This window comes from Hemitrygon akajei, chromosome 10, assembly GCF_048418815.1.
Source record: "Hemitrygon akajei chromosome 10, sHemAka1.3, whole genome shotgun sequence".
Taxonomy (NCBI): Eukaryota; Metazoa; Chordata; class Chondrichthyes; order Myliobatiformes; family Dasyatidae; genus Hemitrygon; species Hemitrygon akajei.
The window spans coordinates 97,548,396-97,564,300 of NC_133133.1; the positions used below are offsets into that span (position 1 = coordinate 97,548,396).

The following is a 15,905-nucleotide window of genomic DNA, read 5'->3' on the forward strand; positions in this document are numbered from 1 at the left end:
AACATGGATGGTTCGAAGGATATGCTGCTGTGCTGGATGTCATAAGCAGGTTTGGAATATTGTCCAGTTATCTACGTATTTGATTTGGGACATAATGGTGTTTATATTATAGGTGATAATTTAAAACCTTTTGCAAAACTATTGACGTACAGAGGGGATTTTGGAGATAAAGTCTACAGCTTGCTAAAAGAGCCAAAACAAGTCGATAGGGTAGTAAAGAGCATTCTTGCCATATTTGCCTTTGTTAGTCAGACACGGTTTAAGAGTTAAGAAGTCATGTTGCAGTTGTATAATACTTTATTTAATCCACACGTAGAGATTTGAGTGCCGTTCTGACCACCCAATTATAGAGGGAGCAAAGAGATTCAAAAGGATGTTGCCTGGATCAGAGGGCATTAGCTAAAAGAATTGTTTGGATAAACTTAGGTTGTCTTATCTTGAGTGGCAGAGGCTGAGTGGAGATCTGGCAAAGTTATGAGAGTAGACAATGAGTATCTTTTTTCCAGAGTTGAAATATCCAGTGTTTGCGTGTGTGGGAGGTATGCTTTTTTTTATAAAGTGGTGGTTGCCGAGAATGTGCTGCTGGGATGAAGGTGGAGGTAATTACAACAGTGGTGTTTAAGAGGTTTATCAATAGGGAAATGAACATGCAGGGAATGGAGGCAAATGGATTACATTCAGGTAAAAAGGGATTACTTTAATCTGGCATCCTGTTTAGCAAGGACATTATGGGCCAAAAGGCCTATTACTGTGCTGCACTATTCTGTGTTCATAGCTTTGTAAGACGATGTACATACTGTAAAAAGAGTTGTAAAAAACAAGACACTTAACATAGAAACATAGAAAACCAACAGCACAATACAGGCTCTTCGGCCCACAACGCTGTGCTGAACATGTACTTACTTTTGAAATTACCCAGGATTACCCATAGCCCTCTATTTTTCTAGGATCCAAGTACCTATCTGGGAGTCTCTTAAAAGACCCTATTGTATCTGCCTCCACCACCGTTGCCAGCAGCCAATTCCACGTACTTGCCATTCGCTGCATAAAAACTTAGCCCTGACACCTCCTCTGTATCTCCTTTCAAGCACCTTAAAACTGTGCCCTCTCATGTTAGCAATTTCAGCTCTGGGAAAAAGCCTCTGACTATCCACATGATCAATGCTTCTCATCATCTTATACACCTCGATCAGGTCACCTCGCATCCTCCGTCGCTCCAAGGAGAAAAGGCCGAGTTCACTCAATCTAATCTCATAAGGCATGCTCCCCAATCCAGGCAACATCCTTGTAAATCTCCTCTGCACCCTTTCTATAGTTTCCACGTCCTTCCTGCAGTGAGGCAACCAGAACTGAGCATTGTACTCCAAGTGAGGTCTGACCAGGGCCCTATATAGCTGTAACATTACCTCTTAGTTCTTAAACTCAGTCCCTTGGTTGATGAAGGCCAATGTACTGTATGCTTTCTTAACCACAGAGTCAACCTGCATAGCAGCTTTGAGTGTCCAAGATCCCTATGATCCTCCACATTGCCAAGAGTCTTACCACTAATACTATATCCTGCCATCATATTTGACCTACCAAAATGAACCACCTCACACTTATCTGGGTTGAACTCCATCTGCCACTTCTCAGCCCAGTTTTACATCCTATCGATGTCCCGCTGTCACCTCTGTCAGCTCTCCACACTATCCACAGCACCCCCAACTTATGTGTCATCAGCAAATTTACTAACCCACCCTCCACTTCCTCATCCAGGTCATTTATAAAAATCACGAAAAATTTGAAAATGAACAGATGAGTCACTTCGATCTGCTCTGAGAGAATTACTTGAACTCCCATGGATTTGATCTGGATTATTGTTTTAAGGCACGCCAGATCTCTCTGCTGTTTCTGTATGACAAGTTTTATGGCAAACTTCAAACTAGACAGCATATCTTTCCATCTATAGTTGGTACTAACAGAATAAACTCCCACGTAGTTACCACTATGATTGAAATAGGAAGTTGGGTTGACAGAAAGGAACCAAAACAGTACACTGCAGATCTATTTAAGGCGCATTATAGTTCAATGGCTCAATCCTTACGCTCATATTCAAACCCGTTCAACACTGCAGTGCAAAACTCTCAAAATAGAACAGTTGAACAGACATTTTTGAGCTGTTCACCACTGTAAATGATTCATGTACCTTTCTTAAAAGTCTAACATATGGAAATATATTTGATATAAACATTACTGGAAAGGTATTTATACTAAAGCCAGAGGCATTAACAGTGAATAACTTCCCTTCTATTTCTCTATTTACAAAGAAACTGAAGACTGAAACCTAGCAATGACAATAAATTCTTCACCTACTTTCCATTAATTGGAGCTGCATACTGTTTTCATTGATTTCTTGCCGTGATAGTCTTCTCCTGAACTCGTCTGTTGTGAAGTAGTATATGACTGGGTCTAAACAACAGTTCAGGCTAGCTAGACATAGTGCGACTGGGTGGAATTTAAGTATGAACGTCCTGATTGTACAATTTTCAATGCGCCCTGACAAGGCCAGAAAATGCAAAGGGAAGGTGATGTGATATGGTGCAAAACAAACCAGAAAGACCATGGTGCAGGTCAATACCATCTTTAAGGCTTTCTTCTTCTCCCCACTGTCCTGCAAGACAGAATTCTTCTGCCGCAGGGACATGATGGTTTTCCAAGAGCAGATTATGGTAATTATGAGAGGCAATACAAATCCTGTTAGTTCAGCCAGTGTAACCATGGCAACGGAGGTAGGGATACCAATTTGTATGATAGGAAGAGCTGTAAAGCAGCTGTTAAAATGGCTGGAGTTGGTTTTTGTATCAATCCTCATAAGTGGGAAGGGCAAGCAAGCCAAACCCACAATGACCCAGCCGATGATACTTGCATAGACATCATACATTCGTTTGCAGTCATTGTACTTGAAGGGCTGAATTAGGAACAGGCATCGTCGGATACTGATGCATACCAGAAAGAATATACTTGCATACATGTTCACATATTTAAGGTAAAAACAAAACATGCACAAAAACCTGCCAAAAGGCCAATCATGGTTCAGATAGTAGAAAATTCGCAGTGGTAAGGACATGACTTGTGCCAAGTCTGCAATGGCCAAGTTAATCATGAATATCACTGCCCGCTTTGTCTCCTTGATATAGGCGTGGAATACCCAAAGAGCTAGAACATTAGCTATTAGGCCTGGTATAAATATTATAACATACATGATGGCATACAGTAAATCTGTAGCAGATCGTTCATCGGTGCAGTTGGATGAATTGTTTGTCATTTTTCAGTTCCTTTGTAACTGAAAATAAACGTAGCTGAACTGGAAAAAATAAATTTTGAAGGATATTCCCTGTGATTGGAAAAAGATTTGCTGGAATATATTATGAAGATATTTTAAAGGTGTTTCAGTAGCAAATTATTAATTTCATCTTGCTTCACCATTAAGTTTGATTTCAGGATTAAATATTGATCCAAAGCTGGCTTCAGGCTGCAGACATTGTTGATGTAAAAGAGTTATGATAGGCACAGTGACATTAACAGGTGAGGTTCTTGCTATCTGTTAAGTGACAGTATCTTGGAGCTGGAGGTCCCGCTGCAGTTGGCCTTCTGGAGAGTGCCTGACAGAAAACAAAGATTAAATAGAAGCTCAATAAACCTTCTATTCCTGAAGAGTAATTACATTCAAAGAAATCATGGCATCATCTCCAGTGCAATCAGATCTTCCCTCAACTGTATGCAGTACCTGAACTATAACCCAAATGTGTGTTGTGTCCAGTTCCAGCACAAATCCCTTGCTCACAGATTCACTGTGTAATATTTGTTAACAGTTATAAGCCATTTTAGTCACTTTATTGACCTTCCTTTCCACCTTTAACATCAATAATGCACCTAAGTAACTCCACACAGTTCAGCATCCTCCGATTTAATGTTGGTATTCTTTCCTTCCATGCAAAATAAAATATCTGACACTTCTCTGGCTGATATTTCTTTTGTTGTTTTCTTACTGTCTCACCAGATTATCTATAACTTCCTCCAGTTTTAAACTTTCCTCAACTTGTTAAACTATTTTTGAAATAATCCCAAAGCTTTAATGCAGGGGTGTCAAACTCATTTTAGGTCACGGGCCGGATTGAGCAAAATGCAGCTTCATGCGGGCCGGATCAGTCGGACGCGTGCGAACGCAGCTTTCGTTGCCTCCGTTTTTTCAGCCTGCTCTCATGTGTCTCAGTCTCTGCTATAACTACAAAGTGTTTCTCTTTACAAATTCCGTTTCTTATGAAGAAGACTGCCGAATAAAGACTAAAAGCCCTGAAAAACCTGGTACCTGAATAAACTCAGCATTAGCCATATCATACGCCATAGGCGCTTCGATTACTGGGGCCAGCTTTAATAGTAATTAGATATTATCTCGCGGGCCAAAGATAATTCCACCGCGGGCCGGATTTGGCCCGCGGGCCTTGAGTTTGACATATATGCTTTAATGTGTGAAGTTCTGATCAACCCGTGACAGGAAAGAAGTGCAGCCTTTGGAGAGTGCAGGAAAGGGTTGATGACATGCTGCCTGGATTAAAGAGTGTGTGCTACAAGGAGAGATCAGTCAAACATGAGTTGTTTTCTCTTAAGTGTTGGAGTTTGAAAGGAGACAAGATAGAACTATATAAAAGTATGTGAGACATACAAAGGGTGGACAGTTCAGATCTTTTCCTATAGTAAGAAATGTTAAATACTGGAGGACATGCATTTAAGGTGAGAGGGATAAATTTAAAGAAAATGTATGGGGTATGCTTTATTTTACACAGAGTTGTGAATGCCTACAACGGGCTACAAAAGTGAATGCTGGAAACACTTGCGATAGGAGACTATTACGTAGATAGATGAATATTCAGTGAATGTAAGGATATGGCTCATTTACAGGCAGAAGAGATTTAGGTTAATTTGACATCACATTTAGTGCAAGCCATGGGGTCGGGGGGGGGGGGGGGTTCTCCGTTTCTGTGCTGTACTCTCTGTGTTATATGTTCTATGTTCTTATTATCTCATCATGTTCCCTTTACTTAGGTCTAAACTGAAATTTCTAGACTGAATGCAGAGCTCTGTTACACCCATATTGTAACAGCTTGCTAATGACAACAAATACCCATCAACCAGCACTCTTTAGTCCTACCACTCAATCAATATGTCTTTGCCTCCTGAATTCTTTGGCATTTACATTTTGTCTTTCACCATCTGAGAAGTAGAAGATGGCAAAGTGAACTGGAGATAGTACTTTGTGCACTTTACGCAACAGGTTTACAAAGTGATTGGGGCCTGTCTGGACTTGTATGTGGAGTGGGAGATTGCTTAGGTTATTAGTAACAGAGCAAGAGCCAAGAAAAAGAAGTGATGTTTAAGAGGAGCAGCCATTGTGGGAGCAGCTATTGTTGGTGTGCACCAGTGTTATAGTGGTCAAACTTTGGCGAAAACAGGCTAGAACTTAATCTTGAGAAGCAGAGTCAACGGTATAAAAAGTGTAAGCAGGATGGGAATAAGGTACCTGGTAGTCCCCTAAAATGTGGGACTACCAGGTACCTAACAGTCTCCCTGATGACCACATCTGTGGGAAGTGCATCCAACTTCGGGTCCTGACTGACAAGTTCAAGGAACTGGAGTTGGAACTGAACATACGCAGGACCATCCAGGAGGCTGAAAGCCTCATATGTGTAACTTTTATTGAGTGGTCATACCCAGAGTGTAGGCTTCAGATAGTATGTGAGAGACCACCAGGAGAAGGTGGATGTTGCTGCGGGCTGGGGCAGCAACAGCAGCCAGGTCAGTGGTTGGTGCTGTTTTCCAAGAGGGTGAACTTCTATGATGCCTAAGAGATAGCATTTTAGAGCAGCTCGTGGTTGAGCCTACTAGGGGATCAGCTATTCTGGATTAGGTGTTGTGCAATGAACTGGACTTGATTAGAGAGCTTAAGATAAAAGATGTCAAGTGATCATAATATGATTGAATTCACCCCAAAATTCTAGAAAGAGAAGCTGAAGTCAGATGTATCAGTGGAGTAAAGAGAATTACAGAGGTGTGAGAGAGGAGTTGGCTGGACTTCATTGGAAAAGAAAATTGACAGGGATGACAGCAGAGCAGTAATGGCTGGAATTTCTGGAAGCAATTCGGAAGGCACAGATATATATATATATATATATCCCAAAGAAGGAGAAGTACTCTAAAGGCAAGATGACATAACCATGGCAAACAAGAGAAGTCAAAGCTAACATAAAAGCCAAAGAGAGGGCATGTAATTGAGCAAAAATTAGTTGGAAGTCAGAGGATTGGAAAGCTTTTAAAACCAACAAAAGACAACTAAAAAAAGTTATAAAAAAGTAAAGATGGAAAGTAAAGAGGATACCAAAAGTTTTTTCAGATACATTAAGTGTAAAAGAGAGGTGAGAATGGATATTGGACCACTGGAAAACGATGCTGGAGAGGAAGTAATGGGGAACAAGGAAATGGTGGGTGAACAGAGTAAGTATTTTGCGTCAGTCTTCACTGTGGAATGTTCTAGCAGTATGGTGGAAGTTCCAGGTTTCAATGGTCATGAAGTCTGTGAAGTTACCATAACTAGAGAGAAAGCTCTTGGGAAACTAAAAGGTCTGAAGGTGGTCAAATCACCAGGACCAGATGGTGTACAATCCAGAGTTCTGAAAGAGGTGGCTGAAGAGATCGTGGAGGCATTAGTAATGATTTTAAAGATTCACTAGATTCTGGAATGGTTCCGGAAGACTGGAAAGTTGCAGATGTCCACTCTTCAAGAAGGGAGAGAGACAGAAAAAAGGAAACTATAGGCCAGTTAATCTGAATACAGTTGTTGGGAAGATGTTGGAGTTAATTATTTAGGATGAGGTCTCAGGGGCCACTTGATAAAATAGGTCATAGTCAGCATGGTTTCCTCAAAGCAAAATCTTGCCTGACAAATCTGTTGGAATTCTTTGAAGAAATAACAAGCAGGGTAGACAAAGGAGAATTGGTTGATGTGTACTTGGATTTTCAGAAGTCCTTTGACAAGGTGCCACGCATGAGACAGCTCCTATATCTGATGTCTTATGGTCACTGTGTTTGGCTCTGAGGCTCAGAGAAAGGGTAAAATCAGGCAGAGCATTAGTGAGAGGAGATTCTGTTAGGGGGATGGACAGGAGATTCTGTGCTGTGAAAGAGATGCCAAGATGGTGTGTTGTTCCCAAGTGCTAGGGTTCAGGATATCTTTGAGCGGCTGTAGAATATTCTCAAGAAGGAGTGTGAGCATCCAGAGGAGGTGGTGCACATTGGCATCAGTGACCTAGGGAGAAAGTGGAAAGGGTCCTACTCAGTCAGAATAGGGAGTTAGAAAAGAGGCTGAAGAGCAGGACCTCTTACGTAGTAATCTCTGGATTACTCCCAGTTCTATGTGCTAGTCAGGAGAGGGATAGGATGAGAGTACAGATTAATTAGTGGCTGAGGAACTGGAGCAGCAGCAGGGTTTTAGTTTCTTCGATCATTCCAACCTTTCCTGGGCAGAGGTGACCTGTACTAGAGGGGCTGTTTGTACCACAACTGGAGGGGAACCAATATCTTGGAGGGGTGGAGAGGAAGGTAAAGGTCAGGCCAGGAAAAATACGAGGACAAAGTAGTAGATATCATGGGATGGAAAGCTTGAAGTGTGTCTATTTTAATGCTAGGAGTATTATCGGTAAAGGTTAACAGCAGATGGTGGGTGATGGGTAAAGGCTCCCTTTATTCCCACACTTTGCCTCTTGCCAATCAGCCTACACTCTATCCATACTAGTATCTTTTCTATAATACCATGGACTCTGAACTTGTTAAGCAACCTTATATGTGGTACCTTGTCAAAGGCTTTCTGAAAATCAAAGCAACATTCAATGATTCTTCTTTGTCTATCCTGCTTGTTATTTCTTCAAAGAATTGCAACACATTTGTCAGGCAATATTTTCCCTTAAGGAAACTATGTTTATTTTGGCCCATTATATTATGTGACTCCAAGTACCTGAAAACTACATCCTAACAATCAACTCCAACATCTTCCCAACCACTGAGGTCAGACTAACTGGCTTGTAATTTTCTTTCTTCTGCCTCTCTCCTTTCTTGAAGAGCAGAGTGACACGTGCAATTTTCCAGTCCTCAGCAACCATGCCAGAATCTATTACTTCTTTAAAGATCATTATTTATGCCTCCACAATTTCTTCAGCCACCTCTTTCAGAAACCTGGGGTGTAGATCATCTGGTACCGGTGACATGTCAGATCCCCAAGCACTGTCTCCCTAGTAATGGTAACTTCACTCACTTATTCCCTTTGACATTCTTGAACTTCCGGCATACTATTAGAATGTGAATAATGTTGCAAACTGCTTATTCAGTTAATCCACCATTTCCTTGTCCCCCATTACTACTTCTCCAGCACTGTTTTCTAGTGGTCCGATATCTACTCTTGCCTCTCTTTTACACTATATATTTCTGAGGAAACTTTTGGACTTCTCTTTAATATTATGTCTTGCTTACATTTGTTTTCCATCTTTCTTAATGGCTTTTCAGTTGCCTGCTGTTGATTTTCAAAAGTTTCCCAATTCTCTGACTTCCCACTAAGTATTTCATCTATTATATACCCACTCTTTGACTTTGACTTCTCTTTTCAGCCAAGGTTGTGTCATCCTGACTTTACAGTATTTCTTCGTTAGGATGTATCTATCTTTGTTAGGATGTGTCTGCTTCCAGACACTCCAAACACATCTGCTCTGCCATCATCCCTGCTGGTATTCCCTTCCAATCAATTTTGGCTAGCTCCTCTCTTATGCCTTTGCGATTTTGTTCCCTCCACTGTAATATTGATACATCTGATTTTAGCTTCTCCTTCTCAAACCGCAGGGTGAATTTTACTTTATTATGATTATTGTCCCCTCAAGGTTACTTTACTTTAAGCTCTCTAATCAAATCCAGTTCATTGCACAACACCATTTCCAGAATAGCTGATCCCACAGTGGACTCACAACAAACTGCTCCAAAAAGCCATCTCATGGGCATTCTACGAATCCCCCCTCTTGAGATACAACACTAACCTGATTTTCCCAATCTACATGCATATTGAAATCCTCCCTGACTATCGTAACATTGCCCCTTTGACATGCTGTACTAACTGTACTAACAGTGTCCTGTGGCCAATCTCACTGTTCTAACTGTGTCCTGGAGCCATTCTCAGTGTTCTAACTGTGTCCTGGGGCCATTCTCAGTATTCTAACTGTGTCCTGGGGCCATTCTCAGTATTCTAACTGTGTCCTGGGGACATTCTCACTGTACTAACTGAGTCCTAGGGCCATTCCCAGTTCACTAACTGTGTCCTAGGGCCATTCCCAGTTCACTAACTGTGTCCTTGGGCCATTCCCATTTCAGTAACTGTGTCCTGGGGCCATTCTCAGTTCACTAACTGTGTCCTGGGGCCATTCCCAGTTCACTAACTGTGTCCTGGGGCCATTCCCAGTTCACTAACTGTGTCCTGGGGCCATTCCCAGTTCACTAACTGTGTCCTGGGGACATTCTCACTGTACTAACTGTGTCCTGGGGCCATTCTCAGTGTTCTAACAGTGTCCTGGGGCCATTCTCACTGTACTAACTGTGTCCTGGGGACATTCACACTGTACCAACTGTGTCCTGGAGCCATTCTCACTGTACTACTGTGTCCTGGGGCGATTCTCAGTGTTCTAACTGTGTCCTGGGGCAATTCTCACTGTACTAACTGTGTCCTGGGGCCATTCTCAGTGTTCCTACTGTGCCCTGGGGCCATTCTCACTGTACTAACCATGCCCTGGGGCCATTCTCACTGTACTAACTGTGTCCTGTGGCCAATCTCACTGTTCTAACTGTGTCCTGGAGCCATTCTCAGTGTTCTAACTGTGTCCTGGGGCCATTCTCAGTATTCTAACTGTGTCCTGGGGCCATTCTCAGTATTCAAACTGTGTCCTGGGGACATTCTCACTGTACTAACTGAGTCCTAGGGCCATTCCCAGTTCACTAACTGTGTCCTAGGGCCATTCCCAGTTCACTAACTGTGTCCTTGGGCCATTCCCAGTTCACTAACTGTGTCCTGGGGCCATTCTCAGTTCACTAACTGTGTCCTGGGGCCATTCCCAGTTCACTAACTGTGTCCTGGGGCCATTCCCAGTTCACTAACTGTGTCCTGGGGCCATTCCCAGTTCACTAACTGTGTCCTGGGGCCATTCCCAGTTCACTAACTGTGTCCTGGGGCCATTCCCAGTTCACTAACTGTGTCCTGGGGCCATTCTCACTGTACTAACTGTGTCCTGGGGCCATTCTCAGTGTTCTAACTGTGTCCTGGGGCCATTCTCACTGTACTAACTGTGTCCTGGGGACATTCACACTGTACCAACTGTGTCCTGGGGCAATTCTCACTGTACTAACTGTGTCCTGGGGCCATTCTCTTCTGAACTAACTGTGTCCTGGGGCCATTCTCAGTGTTTTACCTGTGTCCTGGGGCCATCATCACTGTACTAACTGTGTCCTTGGGCCATTCCCAGTTCACTAACTGTGTCCTGGGGCCATTCCCAGTTCACTAACTGTGTCCTGGGGCCATTCTCAGTTCAGTAACTGTGTCCTGCGGCCATTCCCAGTTCACTAACTGTGTCCTGGGGCCATTCTCAGTTTACTAACTGTGTCCTGGGGCCATTCCCAGTTCACTACCTGTGTCCTGGGGCCATTCTCACTGTACTAACTGTATCCTGGGGCCATTCTCAGTGTTCTAACTGTGTCCTGGGGCCATTCTCACTGTACTAACTGTGTCCTGGGGCCATTCTCACTGTACTAACTGTGTCCTGGAGCCATTCCCACTGTACTAACTGTGTCCTGGGGCCATTCTCAGTGTTCTAACTGTGTCCTGGGGCCATTCTGACTGTACTAACTGTGTCCTGGTGCCATTCTCAGTGTTCTAACTGTGTCCTGGGGCCATTCTCACTGTACTAACTGTCGACTGGGGCCATTCTCACTGTACTAACTGTGTCCTGGGGCCATTCCCTGTGTTCTAAATGAGTCCTGGGGCCATTCGCACTGTACTAACTGCGTCCTGTGGCCATTCCCACTGTACTAACTCTGTCCTGGAGCCATTCTCACTGTACTAACTGTGTCCTGGGGCCATTCTCACTGTACTAACTGTGTTCTGGGGCCATTCTCAGTGTTCTAACTGTGTCCTGGGGCCATTCTCAGTTCACTAACTGCGTCCTGGGACCATTCTCACTGTACCAACTGTGTCCTGGGGCCAATTCTCACTGTTCTAAATGTGTCCTCGGGCCATTCTCAGTGTTCTAACTGTGTCCTGGGGCCATTCTCAGTGTTCTAACTGTGTCCTGGAGCCATTCTCACTGTACTATCTGTGTTCTGGGGCCAGTCCCAGTTCACTAACTGTGTTCTGGGGCCATTCTCAGTTCACTATCTGTGTCCTGGGGCCATTCTCAGTGTTCTAACTGTGTTCTGGGGCCATTCTCAGTTCACTTACTTTGTCCTGGGGCCATTCCCACTGTAATAACTGTGTCCTGGTGCCATTCTCAGTGTTCTAACTGTGTCCTGGGGCCATTCTCACAGCACTAACTGTGTCCTGGGGCCATTCTCACTGTACTAACTGTGTCCTGGGGCCATTCTCACTGTACTAACTGTGTCCTGGGGCCATTCTGACTGTACTAACTGTGTCCTGGGGTCATTCTCAGTGTTCTAACTGTGTCCTGGGGCCATTCTCACTGTACTAACTGTGTCCTGGGGCCATTCTCACTGTACTAACTGTGTCCTGGAGCCATTCTCACTGTACTAACTGTGTCCTGGGGCCATTCGCAGTGTTCAAACTGTGTCCTGGGGCCATTCTCACTGTACTAACTGTGTCCTGGAGCCATTCTCACTGTACTAACTGTGTCCTGGGGCCATTCCCAGTGTTCTAACTGTGTCCTGGGGCCATTCGCACTGTACTAACTGTGTCCTGGGGCCATTCCCACTGTACTAACTGTGTCCTGGAGCCATTCTCACTGTACTAACTGTGTCCTGGGGCCATTCCCACTGTACTAACTGTGTCCTGGGGCCATTCTCAGTGTTCTAACTGTGTCCTGGGACCATTCTCACTGTACCAACTGTGTCCTGGGGCCCATTCTCACTGTTCTAAATGTGTCCTCGGGCCATTCTCAGTGTTCTAACTGTGTCTTGAGGCCATTCTCAGTGTTCTAACTGTGTCCTGGAGCCATTCTCACTGTAATAACTGTGTTCTGGGGCCATTCCCAGTTCACTCACTGTGTTCTGGGGCCATTCTCAGTTCACTTACTGTGTCCTGGGGCCATTCTCAGTGTTCTAACTGTGTCCTGGGGCCATTCTCAGTGTTCCAACTGTGTCCTGGGGCCATTCTCAGTGTTCTAGCTGTGTCCTGGGGCAATTCTCAGTGTTCTAGCTGTGTCCTGGGGCCATTAGCAGTTCACTAACTGTGTCCTGGGGCCATTCTCATGTTCTAACTGTGTCCTGGGTCCATTCACAGTGTTCCAGCTTTGTCCTGCGGCCATTCCCAGTTCACTAACTGTGTTCTGGGGCCATTCTCAGTGTTCTGTGTTCTGGGGCCATTCTCACTGTACTAACTGTGCTCTGGGGCCATTCTCAGTGTACTAACTGTGTTCTGGGGCCATTCTCACTGTACTAACTGTGTTCTGGGGCCATTCTCAGTGTTCTAACTGTGTCCTGGTGCCATTCTCACTGTACTATCTGTGTTCTGGGGCCATTCTCAGTGTTCCAACTGTGTCCTGGGGCCATTCCCAGTTCACTAACTGTGTCCTGGGGCCATTCTCAGTTCACTAACTGTGTCCTGGGGACATTCCCAGTTCACTAACTGTGTCCTGGGGCCATTCCCAGTTCACTAACTGTGTCCTGGGGCCATTCTCATTGTACTAACCGTGTCCTGGAGCCATTATCACTGTACTAACTGTATTCTGGGGCCATTCCCAGTTCACAAACTGTGTCCTGGGGCCATTCTCACTGTACTAACTGTGTCCTGGAGCCATTATCACTGTACTAAATGTGTTCTGGGGCCATTCTCACTGTACTAACTGTGTCCTGGGGCCATTCCCTGTGTTCTAACTGTGTCCTGGGGCCATTCACACTGTACTAACTGTGACCTGGGGCCATTCTCAGTGTTCTAACTGTGTCCTGGGGCCATTCTCAGTTCACTAACTGTGTCCTGGGACCATTCTCACTGTACCAACTGTGTCCTGGGGCCCATTCTCACTGTTCTAAATGTGTCCTTGGGCCATTCTCAGTGTTCTGTGTCCTGGGGCCAATCTCAGTGTTCTAACTGTGTCCTGGAGCCATTCTCACTGTACTAACTGTGTTCTGGGGCCATTCCCAGTTCACTAACTGTGTTCTGGGGCCATTCTCAGTTCACTAACTGTGTCCTGGGGCCATTCTCAGTGTAATAACTGTGTTCTGGGGCCATTCTCAGTTCACTTACTTTGTCCTGGGGCCATTCCCACTGTAATAACTGTGTCCTGGGGCCATTCTCAGTGTAATAACTGTGTTCTGGGGCCATTCTCAGTTCACTTACTTTGTCCTGGGGCCATTCCCACTGTAATAACTGTGTCCTGGGGCCATTCTCAGTGTTCTAACTGTGTCCTGGGGCCATTCTCACAGCACTAACTGTGTCCTGGGGCCATTCTCACTGTACTAAATGTGTCCTGGGGTCATTCTCAGTGTTCTAACTGTGTCCTGGGGCCATTCTCACTGTACTAACTGTGTCCTGGGACCATTCTCACTGTACTAACTGTGTCCTGGAGCCATTCTCACTGTACTAACTGTGTCCTGGGGCCATTCGCAGTGTTCAAACTGTGTCCTGGGGCCATTCTCACTTTACTAACTGTGTCCTGGGGCCATTCGCACTGTACTAACTGTGTCCTGGAGCCATTCTCACTGTACTAACTTTGTCCTGGGGCCATTCCCAGTGTTCTAACTGTGTCCTGGGGCCATTCGCACTGTACTAACTGTGTCCTGTGGCCATTCCCACTGTACTAACAGTGTCCTGGAGCCATTCTCACTGTATTAACTGTGTCCTGGGGCCATTCTCACTGTACTAACTGTGTCCTGGGGCCATTCTCAGTGTTCTAACTGTGTCCTGTGGCCATTCTCAGTTCACTAACTGTGTCCTGGGACCATTCTCACTGTACCAACTGTGTCCTGGGGCCCATTCTCACTGTTCTAAATGTGTCCTCGGGCCATTCTCAGTGTTCTAACTGTGTCCTGGGGCCATTCTCAGTGTTCTAACTGTGTCCTGGAGCCATTCTCACTGTACTAACTGTGTTCTGGGGCCATTCCCAGTTCACTAACTGTGTTCTGGGGCCATTCTCAGTTCACTAACTGTGTCCTGCGGCCATTCTCAGTGTTCTAACTGTGTCCTGGGGCCATTCTCAGTGTTCCAACTGTCCTGGGGCCATTCTCAGTGTTCTAGCTGTGTCCTGGTGCCATTCGCAGTGTTCTAGCTGAGTCCTGGGGCCATTACCAGTTCACTAACTGTGTCCTGGGGCCATTCTCATGTTCTAACTGTGTCCTGGGTCCATTCACAGTGTTCTAGCTTTGTCCTGGGGCCCTTCTCAGTGTTCTAACTGTGTCCAGGGCCCATTCTCACTGTACTAACTGTGTCCTGGAGCCATTCTCACTGTACTAACTGTGTTCTGGGGCCATTCCCAGTTCACTAACTGTGTCCTGGGGCCATTCTCACTGTACTAACTGTGTCCTGGAGCCATTATCACTGTACTAACTGTGTCCTGGGGCCATTCTAACTGTACTAACTGTGTCCTGGAGTCATTCTCACTGTACTAACTGTGTCCTGGGGCCATTCGCAGTGTTCAAACTGTGTCCTGGGGCCATTCTCACTGTACTAACTGTGTCCTGGGGCCATTCTCACTGTACTAACTGTGTCCTGGAGCCATTCTCACTGTACTAACTGTGTCCTGGGGCCATTCGCACTGTACTAACTGTGTCCTGGGGCCATTCCCAGTGTTCCAAATGTGTCCTGGGGCCATTCTCAGTTCACTAACTGTGTCCTGGGACCATTCTCACTGTACTAACTGTGTCCTGGGGCCCATTCTCACTGTTCTAACTGTGTCCTGGGGCCATTCTCAGTGTTCTAACTGGGTCCTGGGGCCATTCTCAGTGTTCTAACTGTGTCCTGGAGCCATTCTCACTGTACTAACTGTGTTCTGGGGCCATTCTCAGTGTACTATCTGTGTCCTGGGGCCATTCACAGTTCACTAACTGTGTCCAGGGCCCATTCTCACTGCACTAACTGTGTCCTGGAGCCATTCTAACTGTAATAACTGTGTTCTGGGGGCATTCTCAGTGTTCCAACTGTGTCCTGGGGCCATTCTCAGTGTTCTAACTGTGTCCTGGGGCCATTCTCAGTGTTCCAACTGTGTCCTGGGGCCATTCTCAGTGTTCTAGCTGTGTCCTGGGGCCATTCCCAGTTCACTAACTGTGTCCTGGGGCCATTCTCATGGAGGAGGAGTATAGGAAACTGATACAGGACTTTGTGATATGGTGCAACTCAAACTACCTGCGTCTCAATGTCACCAAGACCAAGGAGATGGTGGTGGACTTTAGGAGATCTAGGACTCACATGGAGCCAGTGATCATTAATGGAGAGTGTGTGGAGCAGGTTAAGACCTACAAGTATCTGGGAGTACAGTTGGACGAGAAGCTAGACTGGACTGCCAACACAGATGCCTTGTGCAGGAAGGCACAGAGTCGACTGTACTTCCTTAGAAGGTTGGCGTCATTCAATGTCTGCAGTGAGATGCTGAAGATGTTCTATAGGTCAGTTGTTGAGAGCGCCC

General features: G+C 45.2%; 1 protein-coding gene across 2 annotated transcripts in view; it reads right to left on the reverse strand.

The window, feature by feature from the left end:
- Positions 1 to 15,905, reverse strand: part of LOC140734552 (probable G-protein coupled receptor 174) — a 245,617-nt gene that overhangs the window by 2,848 nt on the left and 226,864 nt on the right. For both annotated transcript variants that reach the window (XM_073058677.1, XM_073058678.1), the window contains exon 4: positions 2,353 to 3,641. In XM_073058677.1, coding sequence (XP_072914778.1) covers positions 2,353 to 3,304 — 952 coding nt within the window. In that variant the 5' untranslated portion in view covers positions 3,305 to 3,641. The remainder of the gene's footprint in view (positions 1 to 2,352; positions 3,642 to 15,905) is intronic.